We start from the raw sequence: 24128 nt of genomic DNA, 5'->3' as shown, positions 1-24128 counted from the left end.
CTTGTATGTTTGTGAGAGACTAAGAACAGCTTTGGGAGTCTTAACTCAAAGGTTAGGACCCGTTCAGAAGTCAGTGGCTCATTTTTCAAAACAGATAAATCCAGTTGCAATGCTGGAGGGCAGTGGCAGCCACCGCCCTGCTATTTAGTGAAGCATCTAAGCTGACACGGGGACAATATACAGAAGCTATGACTCCTCACCAGGTTCAGACTGGGTTAGAAGTCAAGGGACACCAAGCTCTCTTATTAGACACCCTGAATATTACTTTCAGGGTATGTCAGACTTTGAACATGGCAACCTCACTCCCAACCACAGATGATGAGGACTCACAGCATCAATGCACAGAGCCCACAGAACACACTCCAGCAGGCCTGGCTTGTGAGATAAGCCTCTGGAGAATGCAAAGACTGAATGATAGCCTGATGGCAGTAGCTTTGTAGAGGGAGACCCAAAAAGCAGGACATGCAGTAGTAAGCCCGAAGGAGACTACAGACACTAAAGCCCTTCCTCCCCAAAACGGCACAAAAAGTGGCACTAGAGAGAGGCCTTAACAGAGCCTCACAACTGGGAGAAAGGGAGGGAGAAAATTTATACACCAACTCAAAGTATACGTTTCTCCTGCTGTGTGCCCATGCAGCCATATGGAAGGAAAAGGGAATGTTAACAGTTAAAAATTCCCCAGGCAAATGTAAGGATCCAATCCAACTTCTCCTGGAAGTGGCACAACTTCCCTGCCAGGTGGCAGTCATTCACTGCAAAGGCCACCAGAGGGACTGGTCTCTCATCAGCCAAGGAAATAGGGCCACAAAACAGGCAGCCTGGTTATAGGAACCCAGCAATGTGTTGGCCTTAATGACAGACCCTACCAACCTTCCTAATCACCTACAACACTCACAAGAGCAAGAGAAAGCTAAGGGGCAGGGGGACCAGGAAAACAGAGCTGGATGCTTCACAGATGGTGACAAATTTTATTCCGGGAACTGACCACTGGACACTTATTAAGTATCTCCATGATGCCACTCATTAAGGGAGAGATGTTTTATGGAATTCTGTCCATAAAATATTCACCAGAAAGACACTGAGAAAAACTGTAAAACAAGTAACCTTCGCCAGTGAATTGTGTGCCTGGAATAATCCCCAAACCCATCCAATTTCCCCCTCTTGACTTAAACTGGTTCAACACAGGGGAACTTATCTGGGAGAAGACTGGCAGGTAGTTTTAACCCAAATGCCTCCAAATCTAGGGTACAAATATCTCCTGGTGTTTGTGGATACTTTTACTGGATGGGTCAAGACTTTCCCTACCCATACAGAAAAAGCAGTAGAAGTCTATCAATCTTCACTAAAGGAAGTAATTCCTCAATTTGGACTCTCCAAGTCCCCTCAGAGTGGTAACAGGCTCTCCTTCATGGCTAAGATTATTCAGAGCCTCTCCACAACCCTAGGAATAGACAATGAACTGGCACCCCAACCATCAGGGAAAGTTAAAATGAACCACACACTTGAGACGACTCTAGCCAAACTCTGTCAGGAGCCGCGCGATCCCTAGGTTAAGATGCTCCCGGTCTTCTTAGGGTCCGCAGGGCCCCTTCGTGCAGACTAAGACTTAGTTCTTCTAAGATGATCTACCAGAGGTTTTTCCCCACCACTGACCTCCTGTTAGGTGAAGAATTACATAAAGAACTACAGTATCAATTTAGGACAGATTCAAAAAGCGATTTCAGAGTACAGAAACAAAATCCTGCCAGTCCCCACTAAGGATGGGAAAACCCCTTTACAAGTTAATCCAGGGAACCAAGTCCTTCTAAAGACTCGAAGGGCAGGCTCCCCGGAGAATCACCCCTTGCCTAAATGGGAGGGCCCTTACTGGGTGACCCTGACCACTCCAACCGCAGCCAAGTCACAAGGAATCACTAGCTGGGTACACCTCTCCCAATCAGAAATGCTTTCTCCTAAATGTTTCCAGACTCGCCCAGAAGGCCCATCTTACTCCTGAACACCTGTGGAAGACCTCAAATTCAGGAGAGCCAATTCATCATCGGAGAAGTAATATGGTTAGAGATCTTGAGTCCAGTACTTTTCCTCATATTACTAATTGTTTTACTATTATTCTGTTGCTTTGCTCAGCCTCCTCCCTCAGGTAAAGACTTCGTTTGTCCCTGCTGGGTATAAAGATGCTACTCTTTACTGTGTTTCTACTCCTCCCCATCAGGGCACAGGGTAGGCTGGACCCACTAAGATGGGAAATGATCTCTCTTGACAACCTTTCCAGCATTACAGCTTCAGGTCATAATTTGTCCAACTGCTGGCTGTGCTACCATCATCCCCAGGCTCAGAGGAGCTGCCTCTTGCATTCCCTAAAAGCTCAACTACCAACTTCACAAAGGAGGTATGGAAACCTAAAATAACCTCTGTACCTCTTATTGTGGACCTAAGTGTCTCCCTTTCTTTGAATGTATAAACCTCATTGGGCTGCTAAATGCTTTGGTCACCAAAAAGGGTGGAAAACAGGGAAGCTAGACCACCTACTTTGGAATCCCACCGGGTTTTCTCTTAGCAGTAAAGAAAAACCCTAATCAAACTTGGGTTCAGGAAGGCTATCTTCTCCCCCATGCCAAAACAGTCATACCTCTCGCCAAAGCTTAGCTACTCACCTGAACTCCTCTTGCCTTGTGTAAGTTTGTGCACCCATGGGGTATTCTGTTCCTTTGTGGACACCCAGACTGCCATCTGACCAACAGCTACCCCTCAGCCAATTTCACCTCTCCGTTACTTGCACTAGCGTGCCCTTGTGTGGATAACGTACAACGCAACGAGGAATGCACGTTAGGTACTTTAAGTCCCAGTGGAGTAACAGTTCATAATATCACACACGTGACATCTAAAAGGGCAATAGGGCTAATTTTGGCGGGAGTTGGAACAGCCCCTTGGGGTGGCTCTGCCCCTTAGCAGCCCCTTGGGATGGCTTTGCATACTGTGAGGCGGCTTTGAGAAACCTTCAAACGCTTGAAACACTGGCAACTAGTAGAGGCAGAGCCATAAAAGGACGTCAAGCCTCCCTGCACTCCCTAGCCAATGCTGTCTTAGACAACAGATTTGCCCTGGACTATCTTCTCGCTGAACAAGGGCGGGTATGCGCAGTAATAAACCACATCTATTGTTCTTACATTAACAGTTCAGGATTGGTTAAACTGCAAGTTCAAAAGATTTACCAAGACCAGGCACAATGGCTCATGCCTGTAATCCCAGCACTTTGGCAGGCCAAGGTGGGTGGATCGTTTGAGCCTAGGAGTTCGAGACCAGCCTGGGCAACATGGCAAAACCCCATCTCTACAAACTTACAAAAAAAGAAAAAAAATTAGGTAGTCTTGGTGGCATGTGCCTTTATTCCCAGCTACTCCGGAGGCTGAGGTGGGAGAATCACCTGAGCCCATAAGGTTGAGGCTGCAGTGAGCCATGGTGGCACCACTGCACTCCTATCTGGATGACAGTGTGAGACTCTGTCTCCAAAACAAAATAAAAGTAAAGATTTACCAAGAGGCTACCTGGCTACATAATCTCAGTAACTCTACTGCTCAAACCATCTGGGGCTCCATCAGTGCATACCTACAAAGTATGACATGGTTTTTACCTTTCTTCGGACCCTAAGTGGTCATTTAATTGCTATTACTTTGGGGGTATTGTGTTTTTAACCTTTTGGTAAAGTTTGTGTCTTTCAGGTTTCAATCGCTCCAAGTCAAGCTAATGATGGCCCAAGGATTCCAACCCATACCATCCCAGGAGCACCCCAGTCCCTACAGGTCTTTAGGACAGTCAATGAGAGATTTCCCCACCCCCCAAAGTGAGGCAAGGACGACATCCCTGTTCAGCAGGAAGTAGCTTCAGAAGATGAGATCTTCAGCCCTTTCTCCTTAAGAATAGAGGGTGAAATCTCTCAGGGGGAACTAAAGATAGAACAGGAGTGGAATGGGGTTGCTTCTTCATAATATTTAACCATGCCTTCTACTTAAAGTTCCAGGAACTGGCCTTAGGAAATCTAAATATGAAACCAAGGTTATGGAGTGTCCCACCTCAGGAAGGAACACTGAACAAATGATTGACAGTCTTCTTCCCGCCAGCCAGACCACCAAGTGGCCCATCAATCAAGATAACCAACGCAACCAGATACGCTGACCCACATCCCCTACCCCTCACGTGCTTTGCCCGGCCCAGCCTGCATACCTTACTCATGATGTCAATTCCCACGCTTCGCTAATAAAAACATCCCTGCAAGCCTCTTCAGGGAGCCAATAAGACAGTCCTTGAGCCTCTGCTGTCTCCCTAGTGCCTGAGTACAAGCCCCAAAAACAAAAACCTTGTCTGGGAAGTCTGGTTGGCCTCGTGTTAATTTTAATTACATGGGGAGCCATAGAGCCTGTGATCTGTAATAAGGAAATGTATATTGCATTTTGCAGACTGTACAACATGCTGGAATGAGTGCCAGGGCAAAAGAAAGTTGGTGGGGGGCAGTGAATGGAAGGCAACACCCTAAAGTGAAGTCTCTGGAATTCAGATCTGCCATCTCTTGAGAGCTAGATCTGAATTCTAGCTGGCTCTTGTTCTTCTGGCCACACCACACTTACTTGATACTGTGCAGCTTTCTTGTGACGATCATTGGAAAGTCAACCTCAAAATATTTACTTGGGAGAAGATCTTCATCCTGGGGAAAAACACACAATACTTTTTACCTCTTTACTCTTACATGTGCTGATCATCTTCCACATATCAAGCACTAGGCACCTAAGAGCAATACAGTGTTTAAGGATTTTAAAACAGGTGACTGATATGGGCAGACATGTTTTTCAAATTACTCATGAATAGATTTGAGGGAAGCAAGTACAGATGAAGGTAAAAGTTAAGACGCCAGAGGAGTTAGCCAGATAAGAAGGTAAGGTCCAGGAAGGAGCCTGAGCTAGGAGGTGGCAGCTGGGATGGTGGGGAAAGCTCAGAGGCACTTTGGAAGTAGAATATACTCCGTATTTTCAAAAGGCAGCTTGAGGCCAGGTGCAGTGGCTCACGACTGTAATCTCAACACTTCAGAAGGCTGAGGCAGGAGGATCGCTTGAGGCCAGGAGTTTGAGGCCGGGAGTTTGAGGCCAGCCTGGGCAACACAGCGAGACCCTGTCCATACAAAAAAAATAAAAAGTTTAAACGATGTAACAACAACAAAAAAGTCAGCTTGAGCTCTATTAGGAGGGTCAGGAAATCAATGTAGTAGGTTTTGATGAGCATTAATTTTTGGATGAAACAGGTTAAAACAGCTAGTATCAAAAGCATCACATATATTAAGGGTATTATTTTCTGATACATTTTTTTTTCTTTTTTTGAGATGGAGTCTCACTCTGTCACCCAGGCTGGAGTGCAGTGACACAATCTCAGCTCACTGCAACCTCCACTTAGTGGGTTCAAGTGATTCTCCTGCCTCAGCCTCCAGAGTAGCTGGGATTACAGGTGCCCAGCCTCTGATACATTTTTCTCTGTGACAGTGAAGTATGGTAGATTAAAGAACAGGCACTCTTGGAGCTGGAGGGGCTCCACCACTTATATGCTGTAAGGTCTTGGGAAAGTCAGTAAACTCACTGGGCCAGGATTTACTTGTTTGAAAAGTGAAGAAGCTGGGTACCGTGGCTCACGCCTGTAATCCCAGCACTTTGGGAGGCTGAGGCAAGTGGATCACAACGTCAAGAAATCGAGACCATCCTGGCCAACATGATGGGGGTGAAACCCCATCTCTACTAAAAATACAAAAAGTAGCTACTCGGGAGGCTGAGGCAGGAGAATCACTTGAACCCGGGAGGCGGAGGTTGCAGTGAGCTGCGATTATGCTACTGCACTCCAGCCTGGATGACAGAGCGAGACTCCATCTCAAAGATAAAAAAAAAAGAAAAGTGAAGAAAATGCTAACACTTCATGGGGTTGTGAGGATTAATGAAGCAATACATGTGGGGCTCACAGGAAAGGGCCTGATCTTAGTAAAATGACCACACAGGGATCCAAAGAGCCTATGAGCTATAACAGTAAGAGAAGGTATATTGTGTTTTCAATACTGTAAAATGTGCTGGAAAGAAGGTCCCAGGGCAAGAAGGAAAGTGGGGCGGGGATCAAAGGAAAGCAGCACCCTAAAATGAGGTCTCTAGCATTCATATCAACACTGTGTGTGCCTTTATTACAGACACAGGTACAGAGATAGGGGCCCTGGCTCGGGATGTAACATTTCTTCTTGTGGCCTGCAGTCAAACAAATATGAAAGACACACATACTCACACAACCACAGACACACACACACACACACACACACACACGCACACACAGCCCTGGGTCACCTGGCTTGCTTGGTAGCTACACCCTCCCTACCCAGTCACGCGCACATCATCCTATCATCCTAGTGTTCTCTCCGTGCCCTCTTCGCCATCCAGCCACCCAGTACCTCAGCCCTGCTGATGCCTCTGGAATCCCTCCACTCCTCCTGAGCTCTATCACCTCCAACCCAGACTGTCCCAGCGCCGCCTCTGGTGTCTCAAAGCTGCACGCTGCTGTGCACTGCACTAGCCACTGCAGGTGGCCTTCAGCAGCTCTGCACAGTGCTAAAACTCAGCAAGAAACAAGGCATTCCACGGCCTGGCCCATCTGCCCAGCCTCTCCCCCTCTCCCCGTCACCACTTATCCCAGAAATACAGAACTACTTTTTTAAAACAAAGACGACTGCTGACATCCAGAACCTGGTGATGGCTTCGCTGGTAAGAGGACGGGATGGAGGAAAAGGAAAGGCAGGGCGACACCTTGTTTCTGACTGGAGCAACTGGGCAGGTAAGAGAACCATTCATGGAGACAGTAACAGGAGATGGAGCACAAGTATGGAGGGATAGATGAATCCCAGGGGATGAGTGGGGGATAGCAGACCTCCTGTGGACAGCACGATGGGGGCAGAAATCACCTGCAACCATATCCTAGTAGATAAGTAACCCTTAACAGCAAACATCAGGGCTGAAAGATACAGCACCCTCCCATATACAGACCAGTCCTCTGCTGGAATCCCAGAGGACCCAATCTGGGCTTTATCTTTTTTTTTTTTCTTTTTGAGATGGAGTCTTGCTCTATCACCTAGGCTGGAGTGCAGTGGCGCGATCTTGGCTCACTGCAAGCTCCGCCACCTGGGTTCACACCATTCTCCTGCCTCAGCCTCCCGAGTAGCTGGGACTACAGGCGCCCGTCACCTCGCCCGGCTAATTTTTTTGTATTTTTAGTAGAGACGGGGTTTCACCATGTTAGCCAGGATGGTCTCAATCTCCTGACCTCGTGATCCACCCGCCTCGGCCTCCCAAAGTGCTGGGATTACAGGCCTGAGCCACCGCGCCCAGCCGGCTTCATCTTTTTTTTAAAAAAAAGGAGGGCCAAGTTCAATGGCTCATATCTGTAATCCCAGCACTTTGGGAGGCCGAGGCAGGAGGACTGCTTGAGTCCAGGAGTTCAAGACCAGCCTGGGCAACACAGCAAGACCCTATCTCTACCAAAAATACAAATTAGCCAGGCATGGTGGCTTGCACCTGTAGTCCCCAGCTACTCAGAAGGCTGAGTTAGGAAGCTCGCTTGAGCCTGGGAGGAGGAGGCTGCGGTGGGCTGAGATTGCATCACTGCACTCCAGCCTGGGAGACAGTGCCAGATTCTGTCACAAAAGCCATCCCAGGAGACCTGGGCTCCTGAATCTGAGCTGATCACACTTAGAGGTACAGTCCATGCTTGCCGGGTAGGGTTATGCAGAAGCTATTTCAAGATACTTGAGGGGGGCCACGTGCGGTGGCTCACGCCCATAATCTCAGCACTTTGGGAGGCCAAGACGGGTGGATCACCTGAGGTCAGGAGTTCGAACTAGCCTGGCCAACAGAGTGAAACCCCATCTCTACTAAAAATACAAAATATTAGCTGGGCGTGGTAGTGGGTGCCTGTAATCCTAGCTACTCGGGAGGCTGAGGCAGGAGAATTGCTTGAACCCGGGAGGCAGAGGTTGCAGTGAGCTGAGATCACACCATTGCACTCCAACCTGGGCAACAAGAGCAAAACTCTGTCTCTCAAAAAAAAAAAAAAAAAAAAAAGCTACTTGAGGGATATGGGTAGAGGGGAAATGGAAATAACTTTCCCTAGGAATTTCAATTTCTACAACAACACCTTTTAAGAATTTTTGCTCACAGTGTATGGGAAGTTAAGGATCACCTAAAATTCCAGAAGACAACAAGAACATTTTCTTGGTGCTTACAAAAAAAAAAAAAGCATATGAATGAAAGATAGCATACTGCCCCGCAGCTCTTACAGGCCTTCTTCCTTTTTAAAGAGCCTTCCCACGCATTAGCCCTCCCAAACCTTGTAAAACTTCTGAATAAGAGGTCAGAGCAGAGAAAGCTTACAAAAGGCACACGTGGACCTCTTTAAAAAGATATCCTGCCAGTGTGGTGACTCACATCTGTAATCCCAGCACTTTAGGAGGCTGAGGCTGGTGGATCACTTGAGGCCAGGAGTTCAAGACCAGCCTGGCCAACACGGTAAAACCCCATCTCTACAAAATAGCCAGGCACGGTGGTGCGCATCTGTAATCCCAGTTATTCGGGAGGCTGAGGCAGGAGAATCGCTTGAACCTTGGAGGCAGAGGTTGCAGTGAGCGGAGATCACACCACTGCACTCCAGCCTGGGAAACAGAGTGAGACTCTGATTGGTTGACGGGTGCAGCAAACCACCATGGCATGTGCGTACCTATGTAACAAACGTGCACGTTCTGCACATGTACCCCAGAACTTAAAGTATAATGAAAAAAAAAAAAGATAGATCCTGTTTCTTGAGAAGGGGGCAAAATGACTGTGTGTGACAAGTGATGCTTCAACTTCTTATTCTGGGATTCTTGATGGCCCTTTTGACATTTCACCCCAAATAGCCTGCATGAAACTGACTGGAATGGAAGACACCAAGACTGGGAACAGCTGCCACAGGGCAGGAGGAATGGGGCACCCAAAGAGGACTCAACATGGCTGACCACCTCACAGACTGCCAAAATTGACTCTGCTTCCCTCCACAGGGAGATGGAGAGAAGTAGGTTGTACGAATCCTTTGGTTCTACGGAAACAGAATTCCGGAGACACCAAGAAATGGAGACCCCTTAAAGCTTTTCACTCACCCATTATTCCTTTTTTTTTTTGTTTTTGAGACAAGGTCTCGCTTGGACACCCAGGCTGGAGTGCAATGGCGCAATCTTGGCTCACTGCAGTCTCAACCTCTGGGACTCAGGTAATCCTCCCACCTCTGCTTCCCAAGTAGCTGGGACCACAGGTGTGCACCACCATGCCTGGCTAATTTTTTTTGTGTGTGTGTAGAGATGGGGTTTTGCCATGATGCCCAGGCTGGTCTCAAACTCCTGAGCTCAAGCAATTCACCCACCTCGGCATCTCAAAGTACTGGGATTACAGGCGTGACCAACTGCACCTGGCCCCTTTATTCCTTTTTTGTGACAAGACTAACTCTTCTTTGTCCTGTTCCTGCTCACTGCCAGCAGATGGGAGTCTTTAACTGTACAGTCTTGGGCTCCTGAGATTTTATGGAACAAGCTCACACCTATGACTCACAGCTAAACTTCTGCTGGTGCAACCTAGGAAGCATTCCGGCTGGAAGGTGCATGAGACACAAAGACCCACCGACAATGTTTTTGCTACGCTTTTAGAGACACGCACATACCTCTGAAACAGAGATTGGCAAACTGCTTCTGTAAAGAGCCAGAAAGTAAATATTTTAGCCTTTGCAGGCCAGATGGTCTCTGTTGTAACTACTCAACTCTGCTGTTATAATTGTCATATGGCTGCTGAAGCACAATATGCAAACAAATGGGAGTGGCTGTCTTCCAATAAAACTTTATTTACAAAAACAAGCTGTGGGCCAGATTTGGCCCTGGGCTACAGTTTGTAACACCTGCTCTATAAAAGCAAACAAATGTAATATATATACATATTTATATTTATATTTTAAAAGAAACTTCAGACCAAAAAAAAGGCCTTCAGCCCAATATAATTACCAATCAAAACCAAAACATTTCCACAAAGAACTTTCAGACACTATACAGTCTTCCTTCCTCACTACTGACTGACTGCCTTCTTCTTAGGAGGGGTACATAAGCCTCAGGGTACTTTGCTCAAAAATAAGAGGCTCAGATTTATTAATTATTAATCCACCTACAAGACAGGAGAAAAAAAAAAAACAAAATGCGAGACAAATCAAAGGGGTCTCAGGTCCAGTGGCAGGATCTCTCCAGCGGCCTCTGTTAACACTGACATAGCACATTCTCTCTCACTGTACTGTGCTCTGGTTCCTCATTACAAAAACACAATAGGTCAGCCTGGCATAGTGGCTCATACCTGTAATCTCAGCACTTTGGGAGGCTAAGGCAGGTGGATCACTTGAGGCCAGGAGTTTGAGACCAGCCTGGCCAACACAGTGAAATGCTAGCTCTACTAAAAATACCAAAATTAGCCGTGCGTGGAGGTGAATGCCTGTAATCCCAACTACTAGGGAGGCTAAGACAGGAGAATCGCTTCAACCCGGGAGGTGGAGGTTGCCGTGAGCCAAATCACACCACGGCATTCCAGCCTGGGCGAGAGAGTGAGTAAGACTCTGTCTCAAAAACAATGACAGAAGGCCGGGCGGTGGCTCAAGCCTGTAATCCCAGCACTTTGGGAGGCTGAGACGGGCGGATCACGAGGTCAGGAGATCGAGACCATCCTGGCTAACATGGTGAAACCCCGTCTCTACTAAAAAATACAAAAAACTAGCTGGGCGAGGTGGCAGGCGCCTGTAGTCCCAGCTTACTCGGGAGGCTGAGGCAGGAGAATGGCGTAAACCCCGGAGGCGGAGCTTGCAGTGAGCTGAGATCCGGCCACTACACTCCAGCCTGGGCGACAGAGCAAGACTCCGTCTCAAAAAAAAAACAATGACAGAAAAACAAAGACACAACAGATCTACAGAAAAGGGAAGGTCACCCTCCTGAAAAACCACAGAGGCTGTGTGCAGGGGAAAGAGGAAGAAATGTGGAGTTTAATGGGCAGATTCCAATGCTTGATCCCTGCCCCAGAGCCTCTGGCTGCAGGATCCTGGAAGACAATCTTGCAGTCCCATTTCCTTCATCTGTGTAAAATACCCTTACAGAGTTCTCAAGTTAATTCATGAGGTCACGTATGTAAAAACACTTCATAATGTTAGTGATTATATCTTGAGATGAGAATGTAGAGGCAAACAAATACCTATACTCTGTTGAGGTCACTGATTTCTCACTTTAGTAAGAGAAGGGTTGACAGCTCTGATGACCAAAGACCTTCATATCAGGTAAACTGATTAGGGACAAAACAGATAAGCACGTCTTGGTCAACATCCGCAAAAAATCTGGAGAAACGCACGTACCCATTACTGTCACCTGACGGACCTGACAGAACCAAGCAAAATCTGTACAAACCTACAAAAAAAAAAAAAAAAAGGCAATTAGTGAGGACTTTTTTAAAGACAAAGTCTCACTCTGTCACCCAGGCTGGAGTGCAACGGCACAATCTCGACTCATTGCAACCACCGTTCTCCTGGGTTCAAGCAATTCTGCCTCAGCCTCCCAAGTAGCTGGGATTACAGGTGCCCACCACCACACCCAGCTAATTTCTGTATTTTTAATAGAGACAGGGTTTCACCATGTTGACCACGCTGGTCTCTGACTCCTGACCTCAAGTGATCTGCCCACTTCAGCCTCCCAAAGTGCTGGGATTACAGGCGTGAGCCACCATGCCTGGCCAATCAGTGAGGACTTTGTAGGGAAACGGTTTGGCTATAAAAACTAAGCCCAGGAGGCCAGGCACAGTGGCTCACACCTGTAATCCTAGCACTTTGGGAGGCCAAGGTGGGCAGATCACAAGGTCAGGAGATTGTGACCAGCCTGGCCAACACGGTGAAACCCCATCTCTACTAAAAATACAAAAATTAGCCAGGCGTGGTGGCGTGCACCTGTAGTCCAAGCTATTCAGGAGGATAAGGCAGAAAAATCGCTTGAAGCCGGGAGGTGGAGGCTGCAGTGAGCTGAGATTGCGCCACTGCACTCCAGCCTGGGCAACAGAGCAAGACTGTCTCAAAAAAAAAAAAAAACTAAGCCCAGGAGTCAAAGACCACACTCTAGTTTTCTCTCCTTGTGAGAATGTAATTAGACCTGCATTCATACTCTAATAGAGCAGTTAAGAGACCAAATCAGAAAAAGACTACAAAATGGCTTTGCAACATATTATCATCACCCAGCCATACAAATCTCCAAATTTTAACCAAGATGCCATTATCCTGACAAAATCTTAGTTACTGTCAAAATTACAAATGTAGGCTGGGCGCAGTGGCTAATGCCTGTAATCTCAGCACTTTGAGAGGCTGAGGCAGGAGGATTGCTTGAGGCCAGGAGTTCAGGACCAGCCTGGGCAACATAGTGAGACCACTGTCTCTACAAAAAAACTTAAAAATCAGCCAGATATGGTGCTGCATGCCTGTGGTCCCAGCTACATGGGAGGATCGCTTAAGCCCAGGAGTTCGAGGCTGCAATGAGCCATGATTGTGCCACTGCATTCCACCCTGGGTGATGGGGTAAGACTCTGGCTCAAAAAAAAAAAGTTATAAATGCATGCATGGGCTTTCCATTCCAGCAATTCTACTGGTGGAATTTTTCCTCCTGACATATTTCTACTCATACTGAGAGAAATATAAGGGTTTTTATTATAGCTCCATTTGTAACAACAATTAGAGACAACCTAAAATATCTGTCTCTAGGGCCCTGGTGAGACAGTCGTAGGGGCATCTAGGCAGATGGGACAGGGGTGGGAGACAAGCTTTTGCTGCAGAACTTTTAATATATTTTTAAATTTCGAATTATGTGAAACTCTTCCAAAAATGAAATCTAAACACTTGGAGAGGGAGGAGGGGAGTTTGAACATACCTTTAATCTCCAGAAGGTGGTATCCATGCCTGCCCCAAGGTTGATAATTTGACAATGACATTCTGTCTTCCGTAGAAACGCCTTTATAAGCTGACTGACACCATGGACTCGAGCAAAATATCCTGGGGGGGGGGGGGGGGGGCACAGAAACAAGCTATCACACAGTGATCACAGAAATTATCCCTGCAAAGCCCATCCCAGCAGAAGAGCAAAACAGAACGCATGCACCCTTCTGCAGTGTCACAGGTTAATCTGCAGACTCTATGGGAGAAATGGCAACTTTCAAAATCTTTTTTGTTGTTGTTGTTGTTTTTGTTAAAGGCATCTGAACCAAGGTAAGTACAATCTATTTCATGAAGCAATTAACTGCCTTTGAAAAAATGAGCTATATTTTTATATATGAAAAATAAGTGTTTTACTTTGAAATGTCTGAAGTCCATCTTGGAAATGTGCCTTTCATGGCTATACTGAAAGCTACTCTGGACTCAGGTAAACCTGAAAATTGTGAGATCACATGAAAAATAATATTATGGGTCAGGAAACTGAGCAGATGAATGTTAACACAAAGGAAGCTATATTTGTTATCCTGTTCCCTTCACCTCCACCCTGAATGGGTTAGTCTCTATGTAAAATGGGGGTCACAGAGAAGACCAGCAAATTGCTGCCTAATAAAATAGCTTGCTACTAAAAACACAAAAATGAGCCAGGCACGGTGGTGCACAACTGTAATCCCAGCTTCTTGGGAGGATGGATCACAAGAATTGCTTGAACCCAGGAGGCAGAGGTTGCAGTGGCCCAAGATTGCGCCACTGTTAAGTTTTCGGGTGGAGGGTTGGGGAAAAGGAGATGGGAAATAAAGAAGAAAAGACCACAAGGTCTGTCTGTGCTCTAAAACTCTGCTGCTCAAAGTATATGCATGGCTGTTAACAGTATGTGACTATTTTAAGAAAAAAACCTCATAGCATTTAGAAACTTTATTACAATTTGACAGAAAAATTTCAAGCCTGTTCAATCTACTACTAAATGATTTGGAATTATACATTGTATGTCATTTTCATTTTATTTTTCTAGATCATTTCTATTGTATTTTACAGAGCTATCATCCGTGATGGATTGGACATTGGGGGAAAAATGTCCTCACCATACACCATTTAGGAGGCACTCCAATTTGGCTGCATTCTAAAGGTTCAAATCCAGGGTACAAGAGAGGGGTGCTGCCAGGGCGTGGGGTGGGGGTCTTTGCCTGTGCATTTATTAGGAAATCTGCCTCAAAAGCAGGGGAGGGAATGCAAAATAAAATTGCACGTCCTTGTTTTCAGAAACCACCACTTCAAAATTTCTTGGCATTTCTTATAGAACCCACCTACAGGATCCAACTTGAGGGCCAAGATTCCCTGCACACACAAGAATTATGGTCATTTGGTCAATTTCTCAATCTGGCTGAGAATAAGGTAGGCTCCCATCTCAAAGCCTTTGACTTCATTGATGGAAATTATTTGCAGAGCCTAATAGTGTCTTAACACTAAAATAAGGCAACAAAAAGTAATTCTCCATCTCTTCCCTCTCAGGCTTTACACTGCTAAGCCAGAAAGGAGCTGAATGACTACCTTTCCTGCATACTCTGCTGTCTGGGAAAGAGCAACTGGGGACTTAACACATTCAGGCTGCTGCCAATCAAACGTTGCACATGGCACGTGCATACCCAGATAGAGACTTCTCTTTATGCTCCGGAGCTTCTAAGGGGCAGGCATCCAAAACAATATTCTAGTTATGTTCTGGAACAAGTTGCCTGCTGGTGCAAGCTTCAAAATAAATCAATACTTAAATGGCCAACCCTATGCATACTGTGAGCTGGGGAGGAAAATAAATCTACTGAAGACTCTTTTTTCTTGAGACAGGGTCTCACTCTGTCACCCAGGATGGAATGCAGTGGTACAATCTTGGCTCACTGCAGCTTCGATTGCCTGAGCTCCAGTGATCTTCCCACCTCAGCCTCCCAAGTAGCTGGGACTACAGGTACATGCCACCACACCTGGCTAATTTTTTTTTAATTTTTTGTAGAGACAGGGTTTCACCATGTTGCCCAGGCTGGTCTTGAACTCCCGAGCTCAAGTGATCTACTTGCCTCAGCCTCCCAAAGTGTTAGGATTGCAGATGTGCGCCACCACACCCAACTCTGTTGAAGAATCTTTTTTTTTTTTTTTTTTTTTTGAGATGGAGTCTTGCTCTGTTGCCCAGGCTGGAGTGCAGTGGCGCACTTCCGGGTTCACGCCATTCTTCTGCCTCAGCTTCCTGAGTAGCTGGGACTACAGGTGCCTGCCACCACGCCTGGCTAATTTTTTGTATTTTTAGTAGAGATGGGGTTTCACTGTGTTAGCCAGGATGGTCTTGATCTCCTGACCTCGTGACCTGCCCACCTCGGCTTCCCAAAGTGCTGGGATTACAGGGGTGAGCCACCACACCCAGCCCTGTTGAAGAATCTTAAGGGCCAAATCTCCTAAGCCTAGGCCTACTGCTGTCAGCACCTCTGAGCCCTCCCTCATATGAGAATTAGCAGGTCTCACAACACTTTCCCTCCCGCCCACAGTGGGGAACGTCAACAAAGCTGTAAAAGACCCACGTCCTCTAGACTTACAACCCTCAAGCTGTGCGACTGGGCAGATATCCTCAATTTCCATCCTTAGGGAAGATTCATATACACAGACAAGAGGCGTGAAAACTAAGATATGCTCAGCCTGAAATATACAAAAGCCTTTGGAATGTCTCCTTATAGACACCGGGTTATAGAAGAACCCAATTAAATCCACGTAATTAGTCCACACACCTAGATGAGCCATAGGCAACCAACCAACCAGAGGAAAACTCTGATGTAAACTCTGAGAGACTGTCCTCCTCATAACTGTACTATAAAGCAGTTTCTCCGTATTTATCCAATTAGAGTAGGAATACACATGTGAAAAATAAAGCTTTATGTATTTTTTTAATTGGGGAAAAAAAGCGATTACTGATAGGGGCAGTTTACAGTGAAAGATATTTAAATGGGCTTCGAACATATGAAAATGATCCTCAACGTTACCTATAAATAGGAGAAATATTTCTAAAATTGCAGTAAGACACCATTTTTCACATGACAGATTAACAAAGATTAGTACTTTTTTTTCCAATTCGTCACATTTAATAAAATTTCAAAAACTCTCATGATTTTAAAGTGGAAGTAGATATTGTGTTCTTCTTTTTTTTCTAAGTTCCAGGATACATGTGCAGAATGTGCAGCTCCGTTACCTAGGCATACATATGCCATGGTGGTTTGCTGCACCCATCAACTTGTCATCTAGATTTTAAGCCCCGAATGCACTAGGTATTTATCCTAATGCTCTCCTCCTTCCCCTTGCCCCTCACCCCGACAGGCCCCAGTGTGTGATGTTCCCCTCCCTGTGTCCATGTGTTCTCACTGCTCAACTCCCATTTATGAGTAAGAACATGCAGTGTTTGGTTTTCTGTTCCTCTGTTCGTTTGCTAAGAATGATGGCTTCCGGCTTCATCCATGTCCTTGCAAAAGAAATGATCTCATTCCTTTTTAAGGCTGCAAACAAGTTTTATAACACACCATGTTGGTGAGGATCTGGTGAAATGAGCACTTTTGCGCACAGCTGGAAAGGGAGCAGATCACAACTCCCTTCAAGAATGAACCCCTAAAACCTTAGGCAGCTGATGAGGTGCTGTTGGGCAGGGAGATGATCGCTTGCCTCTGTTGATTTCGGGGGCCTTCCTCTCTTTAGACAGTCTCACAAAGTGCTGGATGTAAGGGTCATGCCAGTAGCCAATGCTTACTGCAAACCTGGAAGGGAGGAAAAAGGAGGAAGGTGAGTAGAGATGGAGTAGGTTCAGGCCAAGGTCCACTGTCAAGTTCCCAGAAACCAGGTCAAGGAACTCGACAAAAACCAACCATCCACCTCAAAAGGCCAAGTGCACGTTTAGTGCCCTGTTACACATGTGAAGACGCAGCCATCCATACATCTTTATGTTCACATTACACCACCCATCACACTGCCCACAGTGGACCTTCTCACTCCCTTTCCTCATATTGCTAATTCACTGCCCAGGACCCTACATAGCAAATAACCTCACTTCATGTTTCATAAAGAAGATGTGCAGCCATTTATTCCCTCCGCAAACTCATGGCCACAGTTAGTCAGTTAATTCCACTAAATGAAAAGGCCCGTGCCCAGAGGAAGGCAGACTCAGAAACACTTGACAAACAGCATGAATTAACCCAAGTGTTTCTCCTGACTCTGTATTAGGTGCCGTCCTCTTACTCCCCTTGGAGATGTCAGAGTGGGGAAACCAGGAACAAATGAACACAGCAAACACGAACAAAATAATGTGGAAAATGCCACAGGAGCCTTAATTCTCTCTACCCAGTCTATACTACACGGAGTTAAGGCTTCGTTTAGCACAGGAAGCCTTCTTGCAACCATGAGAACCAACTTTAGGACGACTGAGGAGTCATGAAAAGAACTTGGATCCTGAAGGCCATGCTCAGCTGCTCTGGGCCTGCGAACTGCTCTACCTCTGAACATCAATTTTGTGAGATAGTATGTGTCTTCACCCTTTTAACCAATGTGAGTCAGGCTTCTGTTACTTGCAGCCCAAAGCATCCTAGTGATACCCTGAGTAATACCCCCATTTCTTCTTGCCTGCTAAGTAAGGTGAAATGTAGGGTATGGGTGTGTCATGTCTCTGAGCTTCTAGAAGCAGATCATATAGCTTCAAATCTACGACTAAGGCTTACCTCTGGCCTGACTACAGTAAGTGTTGAATTCTGCACAATCTCCAACCTCTTTCATGCACAGGCATCCAAAAAGAAGCACATGTTCAGCTGCTCCACGCAGCAACTCACCACAGAAACGTGCAAAACATTCACTAAAGGACACGATCTGTTATACAAGCCCAGACTGTCCAAGGAAAACAGCATACCCACACAGTTTTATAACAGCATACTTTAAAAATGTTTTCTAACAGTCATGACCCATTAATACAACAAAATCAATTTGTTTGTAAATCTGCATTTTTTTTAAATGTCGAACAAAGTAAAATAAAAAGTAGGATGCATTACATATAGTAAGGATTAAGACATTCATGACACTTACTCCCGGCTTCAAGTGATTCTCCAACCTCTGCCTCCGAAGGTGCTGAGATTACAGGTGTGAGTCACCGTGCCCAGCCTACTTCTGTTTCAAGTGTGTGGTGAGGGTGTAAGTGCAATGAAAAACATATTTTCTCAGTGTGGTTGGCAGTTTGGGAAACGCTGATTTCAAAGAAATCATATAGTGTCATCTAGTGGTAAAAGCCACATCTGCAGCTGAAACAAGAATGACAGCCCAGCAACCCACAGATGAGAATACCCATCCCACAGTTTTAAGGATTGGAAGGGACCTTAGAAATGATCTCATCAACCCTAACATCCAGTGCAAGAACCAATGCAACAACAAGTCACTGCTTGACTACTTCCCCAAGGAAGGCACCCACCCCACTGCTAAGCAGCTCTGTTGAAAAGCTGATCAATTTGCCTCCCTCTGGAAGCCGTAGCTTGTTGGACTCTTGGACAATAAAGAGCAGGTTCTATCCTCTCACCTCTGGATTCTTCACACTATTCAATACTGAAGTTTAGTCAAGGAACATGTGGGTGTCTGCCAAGTGCTAGGCACTGCGGGTACAGCAGTAAACAGGGAGAGAAAGGAGAGAGAAAGATAATTACAAGATGATGAGGAATGAAGGCTGTGACTCATAGAGAGGATGAAGGCGACAGGGGAAGGCCTCTCTCAGAAGGGGATGGCCGTGGCGAGCCCTGGAGAATGGAAAAGTCAGGTGTCCAAAAGGCATTCCAGACAGGAGGAAGGGCAGGCAGAAAGGCTCGGGGAACACACCTGAGCCTCCAGTACAGAGAGGAGGCAGGGAGGCCGGAGAACAGTAAGAAACTGGAGAGGAGGCCAGAGGGAGAAGCAGGCTCAGGAGGCAGGGCCTGGCGGGCATCTGGGACTGACCTCAAGAGCACCCTGTCCGTGGTCACAGTGGTGCACAGTGCTAGAGAGTGGTGAGATGCATGGGTCCATAATACAAACACACGCAGCCAGCAACTCCCACCGGCTCCTACTTCCTAGTGCCCCTAACACTTTCCTCCTCCCGCTTCGCAAACCCAGGTGACTGCAATGGGTTTCCATGCACCCTAGGAAGAAGGATCTCACTGTCCAGCCTATCAGAGTGGCCAAGATGAAAAGATTTGCCACCCAGTGTCGGGCAGTAAGGAGGAGAGTGCTGTCGGGGGCTGCTGATGGGAGTTCTCAAGGGAGACAAGCAGCAAGTTTCAGGATTTACAGGACATCAGCGGAGAGTAAGTGAATCAACCGCTGAACAAACTGGCAACAAAATTATTATTATTTTTTTTTTTGAGACAGAGTTTTGCTCTTGTGGCCCAGGCTGGAGCGCAACGGCGTGATGTCGGCTCACTGCAACCTCCGCCTCTTCCAGTTTCAAGCGATTCTTCTGCCTCAGTCTTCCAAGTAGCTGGGATTACAGGCGCCTGCCACAACGCCTGGCTAATCTTTGTATTTTTAGTAGAGATGGGGTTTCACCATCTTGGGCAGGCTGGTCTCAAACTCCTGATATCGTGATCCACCCACCTTAGCCTCCCAAAGTGCTGGGATTACAGGCGTGAGCCACCACGCCCAGTCCAACAAAACTATTATTTAATCGAACTTGGCTTTGGAGAGGGATAAGGAAGAGGGCACTCAAGCTGCCAGAACCTTAAACTGGCACAATCATACTGCAAGGCACTGTGATGACAAGTATAAAAGGCCTGAAACACATGCATACACAATGACCACACAATCCCATTTCTAGGACTTAATCCTAAGAAAATCACCAAGAATGGGCACAAAGATTTCTCTGCAGGAACACTGAACACGGAGTGACAGTATCAGGTGAACAAACCCGGTTACAAAACTGTATGTATAGGATGTTCCCAATTTTGTTAGAGAATACATACACACGCAAGGCTGCCCACAGCAGACACCAAAGTGCTAATACACTGTTATCTCTGCACCCTGCATGACACTGTGCATCCAGTTCTGCCTGTCCATTTCCATTACATGTCTCTGCTCCTAAAACTCAGAGAATATCACTTCTATTTGTATATCCTGATTTCACATTTAAAGCCAGACTCAAAGAATCAAACATCTCAGATTTGGAAAGACCTCAAAAATTTTCCCAGTTTTCTTTCAATCCACAAATGCTTTCGGTTTCCATGACATTCACATGCCACCTGTTCAATTTAGTGTGTCTTTAAATCACTCACTTTTTAAAAATACCGAGGTCTGAGCTGCTGCCTAATATTTTCTGCTAACACAACACTGTAATAATTAGCTAACTACAAAAACGATAAACATCTGTGTAACACCTAAAATCATCTCTTTCCTCCCACAGGAAAGGCAGATCTGGTCCAACCACCTAACGCTTCATTCAAGAAGCATTTACTGACTGAGTCCTATCTCCACGAACGTCAAAGTGGAATAACGGGGCCTTCTTCTGAAAGGTGTGAAATCCCCTCCAACAGCCGTTTTCTCATCTGAGGCGTCAAAGAATGAAAAGGGGCCTCCCTGCTCACCAGGCCTATAAGTATCAAGCCTGGAGTCTCACTTACTTCTTTCATCAACAGTCACCAAGTGCTTACTATGTGCCAGGCATTATTCCAAATGCTTGACAAAATATGAATACACACAAACAGGAACCCTCATAAGATCCTACAAGGCAGGCTTGGCTTTACAGATTGAAGTTAAGTCAGTTATATAAGCTGTGGAACTTAATTCTATTAACATAGAGAACTGAAAGTTTAATGTAGGTGTTCAAACTTTCTCACCTGGATTTAAATCTGCCCCCCTATACACACTTGTTTTTTCCCCTCATAACACTTGAGTTGCTTAAATGATGTGTGTGTGTGTTTGTACACACATACACATAAGTCATGTGTTGCTTTAAGATAAGGATACATTCTGAAAAAACATGCTGTTAGGTAATTGTTGTGTAAATATCACAGAGTGCACTTACACAAAGCTAGATGGTACAGCCCACTACACACCCAAACTACAAGGTATAGCTAGTCCTCCTAGGCTACAAACCTCTATAGCACACTGTACTGAATAATGCATACAACCATAACACAATGATAAGTATCTAAACATAGCTAACTTAGAAAAGGTACCATATCTACGGATCACTTGAGGTCAGGAGTTCACGACCAGCCTGGCCAACATGGTGAAACCCCGACTCTATTAAAAATACAAAAATTAGCTGGGTGTGGTGGCAGGCGCTTGTAATCCCAGCTACTCAGGAGGCTGAGGCATGAGAATCCCCTGAAACCAGGAGGTAGAGGTTGCAGTGAGCCAAGATTGTGCCACTGCACTCCATCCTGGTGATAAGACCAAAACTGTCTCAAAAAAAAAAAGTACCATATCACAACATAAACACAGAAAAGGTACAGTAAAAATACAGGATAAAACATAAAAAATGGGCCAGGCATGGTGGCTCATGCCTGTAATCCCAGCACTTTGGGAGACCGAGATGGACGGATCACCTGAGGTCAGGAATTTGAGACCAGCCTAACCAACATGATGAAACCTTGTCTCTACTAAAAATACAAAATTTACAAAAATTACAGGGCATAGTGGCATGCACCTGTAATCCCAACTACTCGGGAGGCTAAGACAAGGAGAATCACTTGAACCTGGGAAGCAGAGGTTGCAGCGAGCTGAGATTGCACCACTGCACTCCAGCCTGGGAAACGAGAGTGAAACTCTGTCTCAAAAAAAAAAAAAAAGAAGAAGAAGAAGAAGAAAAAGATAAAAAATGGTACCCCTATACAAGGCACTTGCCATGAATGGAGCTTGCAGGCTGGAAGTTGCTGTGGATGAGTGAGTGAGTGACTGGTGAGTGAACATGAAGGCCTAGGATGTTGCTTTACACTATTATAAGCTTTCAAAACAATGTACACTCAGGTTACACTAAACTTTTACAATTTTTTTCTCTAATAAGTTAATCTTGGCTTACTGTAATTTACTTAAATTTAAACTTTTTCAACTTTTTACTCTTTTATAATAACAGGTCTACCGTGTAGAGTTTCCTGAAAAGATACTGCTTTGCTGATGAAAGGAAATGGGCTCTTGAGAAACAGATGTCCTTTCCTAGGATTCTTTTTCTTCTTCCCTCCTGGAGCAAAGCTGCTCAAATGGACTAAGAATACTCAGCAATTCCCTGGTAAAAACCTACCCTTACACCTGCAAAACAAGCTGTGGGAATTGCATCTGACTCAATTTGCAACTAAAAGCCTTTGGAAGTCAACATTTTGAGCTATCAGATTGAAAGAAAGCAATTTAGGCCAGGCATTGTGGCTCACTCTTGTAATCCTAGCATTTTGGGAGGCCGAGCGGGCAGATCACCTGAGGTCAGAAGTTCGAGACCAGCCTGGCCAACATGGTGAAACCCTGCCTCTATAAAAATACAGAAACTTAGCCTCGCGTGGTGGCTCATGCCTGTAATCCCAGCTACTCGGGAGGCTGAGGCAGGAGAATCACTTGAACCTAGGAGGCTGGTTGTGGTGAGCCGAGACTGCGCCACTGCACACCAGCCTGGGTAACACAGCAAGACTCTGTCTCAAAAAAAAAAAAAAAAAGAAAGAAAGCAATTTAACAGGAAGTCAAGGATGAAACACACACTGCAATGTTAAAGTGTAAGTAAGAATTTAGTGTATAAGGCTGGGTGCAGTGGTTCACGCCTGTAATTCCAACACTTTGGGAGGCTGAGGCGGGTGAATCACCCAAGGTCAGGAGATCAAGACCAGCCTGGCCAACATGGCGAAACCCCATCTCTACTAAAAATACAAAAAATTAGCTGGGCATGGTGGTGCATGTCTGTAATCACAGCTTCTCAAGAGGCTGAGGCAGGATAATCACTTGAACCTGGAAGGCGGAGGGTGCAGTAAGCCAACAATGCACCATTGCACTCCAGCCTGAGCAAAAAGCGAGAATCCGTCGCGAAAAAAAAAAACAATTTATATATAATACAAGTGTCTCAAATCAATGGGGAAATACAGACCATTCAGTAGTTGGTATGGGGACAAATGGCTAATGATGTAGAATAAAATTAATACTACAACCTTACAATACATTAAAAAAGACAGATGAACAATCCAACCATAAAACCGAAGCCAGAAAAATGATAAAAGAAAAGTTACAATAATTGGAAATAGCCTAAGCATGGCCCAAAACTCACAACCTATAAAGGTAAAGATTGTCAGATTTTGTATCATAAAGATTTAGAACTTCTGAAGCTGGACACAGAGGCAAGTGCCTATATCCCTGCTACATAGGAGACTGAGGCAGGAAGATCACTTGAGCCCAGGAATTTGAGACCAGCCTGGGCAACATAGCAAGATCCTGTCTCAAAATAAAGAAAAAAAGATTTACAATTTCTGAATTATGAAATGTACTGTACGAGTTGAACCAAGAGACAAGCATCAGCTTGACAGAAAATACTGCTACCAAAGCAAAGGCAAAGGATAACTATGCCTGAAATAAAAAGTTCTTACAAATCACTAAGAAAAACACAACCAACAAGACACAACAAACAGTCCAACAGGAAATAACATGAACTGGAAGCAGTGGCTCGCACCTGTAATCCCAACACTTTGGGAGGTCAAGGAGGGCATTGTTTGGACGAACGGAGGCAAGATGGTGCACTTCTGGGTTCTTCATCCCCCCACCCCCAACGCTTCCCGCGCGCGCGAAAATGCAGCCGGCGCCCGGGAAGGTGCAGACCAACTGGGCATGCACCAGGTGACTTCAATCTGAAGAGACCAAGATTTACCTGGTCGCACCTGCGGAACGCCCCTGACACGCCCATGCCCCACCTATTGCCCTCCCACTCCTAGAAAAGCCGCTCTCTGCCATTGAGCCACGCGGCCTTCTTGCAGCCCCACTCCTGTCGGGATGTCGGGACTGTGGGAAGTCCGTCCGAGAGCCCCACGGGGGGACTCTGCCGGCCTCCTTCCCCGGAGGCC

At 45.9% G+C, this 24128-nt stretch overlaps 1 protein-coding gene across 2 annotated transcripts in view; it reads right to left on the bottom strand.

Annotated features, from left to right (window-relative positions):
- LCMT1 (leucine carboxyl methyltransferase 1) overlaps positions 1 to 24128 on the bottom strand; it is a 73069-nt gene that overhangs the window by 37346 nt on the left and 11595 nt on the right. For both annotated transcript variants that reach the window (XM_023192915.2, XM_023192914.2), the window contains 3 exons: positions 16765 to 16856; positions 13019 to 13140; positions 4623 to 4699 (listed from right to left, as the gene is read on the bottom strand). In XM_023192915.2, coding sequence (XP_023048683.1) covers positions 4623 to 4699; positions 13019 to 13140; positions 16765 to 16856 — 291 coding nt within the window. The remainder of the gene's footprint in view (positions 1 to 4622; positions 4700 to 13018; positions 13141 to 16764; positions 16857 to 24128) is intronic.

This window comes from Piliocolobus tephrosceles, chromosome 17 (genome assembly GCF_002776525.5).
Source record: "Piliocolobus tephrosceles isolate RC106 chromosome 17, ASM277652v3, whole genome shotgun sequence".
In the NCBI taxonomy this organism is placed as follows: Eukaryota; Metazoa; Chordata; class Mammalia; order Primates; family Cercopithecidae; genus Piliocolobus; species Piliocolobus tephrosceles.
Note: the sequence above shows the minus strand (reverse complement) of the source record. Positions and strands in the feature narration are given on the sequence as shown.